This window comes from Rhincodon typus, chromosome 14, assembly GCF_021869965.1.
Source record: "Rhincodon typus isolate 14 chromosome 14, sRhiTyp1.1, whole genome shotgun sequence".
Taxonomy (NCBI): domain Eukaryota; kingdom Metazoa; phylum Chordata; class Chondrichthyes; order Orectolobiformes; family Rhincodontidae; genus Rhincodon; species Rhincodon typus.
Window position 1 is genome coordinate 69,860,887 of NC_063345.1, and position 6,213 is coordinate 69,867,099.

Below are 6,213 nucleotides of genomic sequence, written 5' to 3' on the forward strand. Positions count from 1 at the left end.
GCCTGCTGTGTTCATCCAGCTCTGCACCTTGTTGTCTCGGATTCTCCAGCATCTGTAGTTCCTACTATCTCTCATACTCATCTACAATCCCACATTCACAATATTGTCATGTACAGCGTCCACATTGACAATGTCCTCATTTACAGTCCCCATATTGACAACATTGTCATGTATAGTCCTCACATTGACGATATCCTCATCCCTCTTCCTATATATGTCATTGATGCCAATGTTGATCATGAGTTTTGGCTGATCTGTCTCCCTCAGAGTTCCATGAAATCCTGCATTAGTTCCATGAAATCCTTGTCCCTGGCACCTGGGAGGGAACACACCATCCTGGAGTCACATTTTGCACTCTAGTAATGGTTGTCTGATCTTTTGGTTATAGAATTTCCTATCATTATTGCTATTCTGTTATTCTTCTTCCTCCTCTGTATAGCTGAATCATCTGTTGTGCTAGGGGTTTTTCTCTGGCTGCTCTCCCCCGAGGAATCATGGCCTGCACCAGTCTCCAATATGGAATACTGATTAGGAAGCACAATAGATTCAAGAGACTCCTGCTCTACCTGCCTGGTTTCCTTAGATTGCCTGGCAGTCACACATTGCCTCTCTGCCAAGTAGTCATTGCCATTCCCTCTCTACCTTCATGCTCCTAATCTGCAAAGTGACCACCTCCTTAGACATGCTCTTCATATAGTCCTCTGCCTTGTGAATATATGAAAATAACTTCATCAGCTGTTCAGGCTTTGAAACCTGGAGCTCAAGCTTGTGCAGACAGTGACACTTCCTGAAGATGTGTTTGTCTGGAACACATGGCATGTCCATGATTTCTCACATACACTCCCTTGTCCCAGCTGAATTGCCATACTGTTAACACTGAAACTTGGGAATAAATTTAACCTTACTATGAAAACCTACAAGTAACTTAACTTTACTTCACTTACATTAATATTATTTTCCTTTGGTTTTAACTTTTTATGTTATATTAAGTTGACAAAATTTAATTTTACCACCCATTTGCTAGTTCGGCTTCATCATAGAATCCCTACAGTGTGAAAACAGGCCATTCAGCCCAACAAGTCCACACACCCCCCTCCGAAGAGCATCCCACCCTGACTCATTCCCCTACATCTAACCCAAACATCCCTTGACACTATAGGCAATTTAGCATGGCCAATCCACCTAGCCTGCACATCTTTGGACTGTGGGACAAAACCAGAGCATCCAGAGAAAACACACACAGACACAGGGTAAATGTGCAAACTCCACACAGCCAGTCACCTGAGGGTGGAATTGAACCTGGGTTCCTAGCACTGTGAAGCAGCAGTGCTAACCACTGAGCCACCGTGCCACCCAATTTGCTGAAACCTGCTTCTTCTTCCAAAATAGTATTTCTTTTTACTTTGTTTTACTTTAAGCTATTCACTCCCAAACAGCAGTTTTTGAAAACCAAGAAACTTACAGATATCTTGTGACATCACTGATAGATTTTCTTTCTCATAGTCAGCTTCTCTAGGTGCTGTGTTCAGAATGAAGTCACTCTCTGTTCATCACACTCTTTTTAAACTTGCTGCTTCTGTTCTGGGTTTTCTGTTCAATACGCAGCTACTCCCTGGTCTCTTTTTAAACTTGTTGCCTCCTCCCTTAGTGCTGTGTTCAAACTAAAGCCACTCCTTTCTCACCACTTTTTAAGTTTGCTGTCCCTGCTCTGGGCATGTCACTCAGAATGAAGCCACTGTTCATTCTCCATGCTTTTTTTCAATTTGCTGCCTCTGCACTGGGTACTGTGTTTAGAACAAAGCCACTTCACGTGCTCTGCACTTTTTTTAATCTTGCTGTCTCCTCTCTAGGCTCTGTGTTCAGAATGAATCTACTTCCTGCCCTCTGAGCTCTTCTTAAACTTGCTGACTCTTCCTGCAGTGCTGTATTCAGAACGAAGCCAGTCTCTGCTCTTTTTAGACTTGCTGCTTCCACTCTCAGTGCTCTGTTCAGAATGAAACCATTCCCAGCACTCTTCATGGAAACGTGAAAAATAAGAGCAGGAGCAGGCCATTCAGTTCTTTGAGACTGCTCCGCCTTTCAATATGATCATTCAATGCAGTACCGAATTTTCACTTTCGCCCAATGCCTTTTCACCCCTTTAGCCTGAAGAACTATATCCACCTCCTTCTTGAAAACATTCAATGTTTTTGCCTCAACATTTTCTGTGGCAAAGAATTCCACAGACTCACCACTCTCCAGAAAACAAAGTTTCTCCTTACCTCAGTTCTAAATCACCTACTTCATATCCTTGAACTATGACGCCTGATTGTGGACTCCTTGGTCATCGGAAACATCCTTGCAGCATTTATCCTATCTAATCCTGCTAGAATCTTATAGATTTCTGTTAGATCTCCCTTCATTCTTCTCCACTCCAGTGAATACAGTTCTAATGGATCCAGTTTCTTCTATTAAGGCTAAAATATCATTTGCCTTCTTCACTGCCTGCAGCTCGCCCAAATCACACTGAAACATCAGTTCCCTCATCTAAATTATTAACATATATCATGAATGATTGGGGCCTAAACAGTGATTCCAGTGGTACCCCGCTAGTCACCAACTGTCACTCAGAAAAAGACAGTTTATTACTACTCTTGCCTTTTGTCTGCCAACCACTTCTCTTTCTATGTCAGCTTACTAGCCTTAATCCTATGCACTTTAATATTAAATGCTAATCTCTTATATGGGACCTTGAAAATCTTGAAAAAGTATAAGCAAGCAAAATCCACTGGTGCCCCCTTATCAACTATACTTGCTACAACTTCAAAAAATTTTGGTACTTTTGCAGCGTGGTCTCCCTTTTGAAAATCCATGCTGACTCTGTTCAATCCTGTTTTCCAAGTGATCTGTTATTAAATCATTTATAATGGACTCTTGCATTTTATACTTGTTACTCTCTCCCTTCACACTGTGTTCAGAATGAAGCTGCTCCCCCCTCTCCTTGTTCGTTTTAAACTTGCTGCCTCTCTCTGCACTGTGTTCAGCGTACTATGGAATACTATGCTCAATTCCAGCTACCTGGTCGTAGCAAAAATACTCTGGCCGGGGTAGGTATGCAATGTAGATTTACTTAGATTTACATTAATTTGAACTCCAAGAGTTAGATTAATGGGTAGGGATTATACAAACTAGGCCATCAGAAATGATAAAGTTCAGGAGTAATTTGATTGAAATTTTCAAGGTATTAAGGGGAGCAAGTAGGCTAGGCACAAAGTATTTTGGTTGGTTGGAGAATATCGGCCGAGAGATCGTACCCCTTGCAAAAGAACCAGGCATTTTGGGGCTAATGTTAAAAAAAAATGTTTCCCAACACAATGTGTGAGAACTTTGGAGCACTCTTCTGCAAACATCAGTTGCTAGATTAATTGTTAATTTTCAATCTGTGACTGATAGCTTTCTATTAATTAAAGATATTAACGTAGAGTTTCCAAACTTTTTCCCTATTGTTATTAAGCTTGAACATTGTTGTTAACCCTCAGTAAGATCTGTGAGAATGGGCAGGGAGTGATGGAAGACCTGTGTCACTGGGTTGGGTAGTAAAGTGGAGGGAAACCTGTGAGTGTGGATGGGGAATAGGGGAAAACCTGTGCCACTTGGTGGAAAGGTGGGGGGAGATTTGTGTCATTGGATGGGGCATGAAGGGACACATATGTTAATGAAGGTGCAGGCAAGTGACCTGAGAGGGTTTTAGTAGGGGTGTGCAAGTTATGAGAGTGGATAACTGTTAAGGTGTACCTCTGCTCCAACTCATTAGATCTCCACAGCGGCCATTACTGCAATGAATCTTGCAACTTGAAAGTTATGGCTTGTGATCCCACTTGCCAGTCCTGACCCTTACTTTAGGAAGTCCTGGATTGAAGAATGTGGGGCAAAAAGTGGGCACCTGGCCAGAGATCAGATATAATGTTTTAAATGGACAAACAGGCTCAAGGGTAGTATGGCTGCCTTCTGATGTTTTGGTCCAATCACCATGGTTTGTGTATTAACAGTTGTTGTGGATGGGTTCTGTTAAATTGCAGGACCTGGTGAAGACTCACCTAATGTTTGCAGTTCAGGAGGAAGTCAGGATGTTGAAGGAGCAGATCAAGGAACTGGTGGAGAAGAACTCAAATCTGGAGCTGGAGAACAGCTTGCTGAAGAAACTGCTCAGTCCTGAACAGCTCCAGAAACTTCAGTTGCAGGACAGATACAGTGAAACTGATGCAAAGGTTGCGTCCCCAGATCACGCAATATACTGAGGCTGGGTTAAGAAGCCACTCTGGGAGAAACAGGACCACATCAGAGTATTGACTTTTGTAAGAGAGAGACCAAGGCTACAGCTGGGCCTAACCAGGTGGGCATTCCATAGGATGCAATATTCGTCAACATAATTGTCAACCTCCAATAAGCAAATTTTTCATTGGGTATGGAATGAGCAAGGGAAGAGGGTGGGTTCGGTCAGAGGTATCATGGTATCATTCCTTTAAGGTTGAAGCCACAGAAGCCACAGCACTTCCACACTGGCCAGGACCAAGGGAAAGTGAGGCTCAGAAACTATCACTGTTTCACCTGATCATTTCTGTTGTAAAGAGTAACTCAGACAGTGGTGAGGTTCTGAGATACTGAATCTCCCACGTATTGTGGTGTATACCACATTAGCTACCTTGTGTTCTTGCCAGAATCCTGTGACTGAGTCACTTATGTTTACATTAGTGGTGTGATCAGTCTTCAACCTGATATTACTGGGCTCATATAGCCAAAGTTGTACTGCAGAATCCAATGTTATCTTTACCAGTGAGTTTGAGAAAGAGGATCTCAACTTCCCTTTGGGAACTGGCTTGTTGTTATAGGAATGGTGAACATTAGGAACCAATCAGAGGGACAGTTTTTCATACTGCTGCTGGGAGGACTGTGAGAAGGTCACAAACCACAGATTGTGGCTCAGGGTCATATGAGCGGGATTTTATTTTGTCCCTTGGCTGTTAAGTGCATGTGTGTAAGTCGATGATATACAATATAATAAATTGAGCTGTTCTGTAATCTGGTCTCTTTGTGTTTGGGCAAAATCTCTTTCCTCTAATTATAGCATATTTATATAAGAAGGCCATTTTATCTGTCATGTCTACACCTGATTCTGCAATTCAGCTAAATGCACTCCCCTGTCCTTTCCCTGTAACCCTGCAAATTTTATTTATTAATTACTTATTCAATTCCTTTGAAATGCCTTGATTGAACCTGCATCCCCATTCCTTCAGGCCCTAACCACTTGCTGTGTAAAAATGCTTTTCCCCATGTTGATCTTAGTTCTTTTGTTATTCACCTTAGATTAGATATCCTCTGGTTTTCAAACATTCAATCAATGAATTCAGTTTCTCACTCCCTACCTTCTCTCTCTATGCAGATACTGCCTCACCTGATGAGATTTTTTTGGCGTTTTCTATTTCCATTTCCACCATTCACAGGATCTTTCTTATCATCTTGAGTTTTCTATCCTATTAATAATTGCCAAGATACCATCTGCTTCATGTAACTCTTTTACAACTTGCTCTGCTGCCTCAAACATTTTTTCTTTACTCTTTCATGGGGTTTGAGTGTTGCTGGCAGGGCCTGCATTTGGTCCCATCTCCTCAATTTCTGCTCAGAGGGCAGTCTTGCCATCCCAGGAAATCTGTGTGGAGAACCTGCATTGGACTTCCTCTCTAGCCAATGTATCCTTTCTTAGGTAAGAGCAGCAAAGCTGTTTAGAATACTCCAGCTGTGCTTTCAACAGTGTTCTTTAAAACTTCAGCAAGACAGTTTCATTGCTGTACTCAAATTATCTCTCTACTTTGTCTCTGATCATTATGATCAATATTCCACAAATGGTCATGTTTGACACTTCACCCATTTCATTCCTTAGAACCAGATTCAGCAAAGGCTCTTTTTTCAATTGGCTGGAAAGATACTGATCAAGAACATTTTCCTTAAAAGAAAATTCAGAAATTGTCCTCCCTCTCTGCCTATACTCTATCATTGAGGTAATATAGACTGGAACAGTGTATATTCTCAATGTCATTACTGTACAATGTTTGAATTTCAGTAATTTTTAGCAAATTGTTTCTTATATAATTTACGTCTTCCATGCTAGACCTGTTGACTGTGTCCATTCGCCAGAATCTGCATTTCATTTGCACTTTTGCATGTTTTTCTTTCGTA

General features: G+C 41.6%; 1 protein-coding gene across 1 annotated transcript in view; it reads left to right on the forward strand.

Moving 5' to 3' along the window:
* Positions 1-4,520, forward strand: part of LOC125484896 (TSC22 domain family protein 1-like) — a 57,582-nt gene extending 53,062 nt beyond the window's left edge. Inside the window, exon 5 of the mRNA XM_048605479.1 lies at positions 4,059-4,520. Coding sequence (XP_048461436.1) covers positions 4,059-4,277 — 219 coding nt within the window. The 3' untranslated portion in view covers positions 4,278-4,520. The remainder of the gene's footprint in view (positions 1-4,058) is intronic.
* Positions 4,521-6,213: the final 1,693 nt, after the last annotated feature.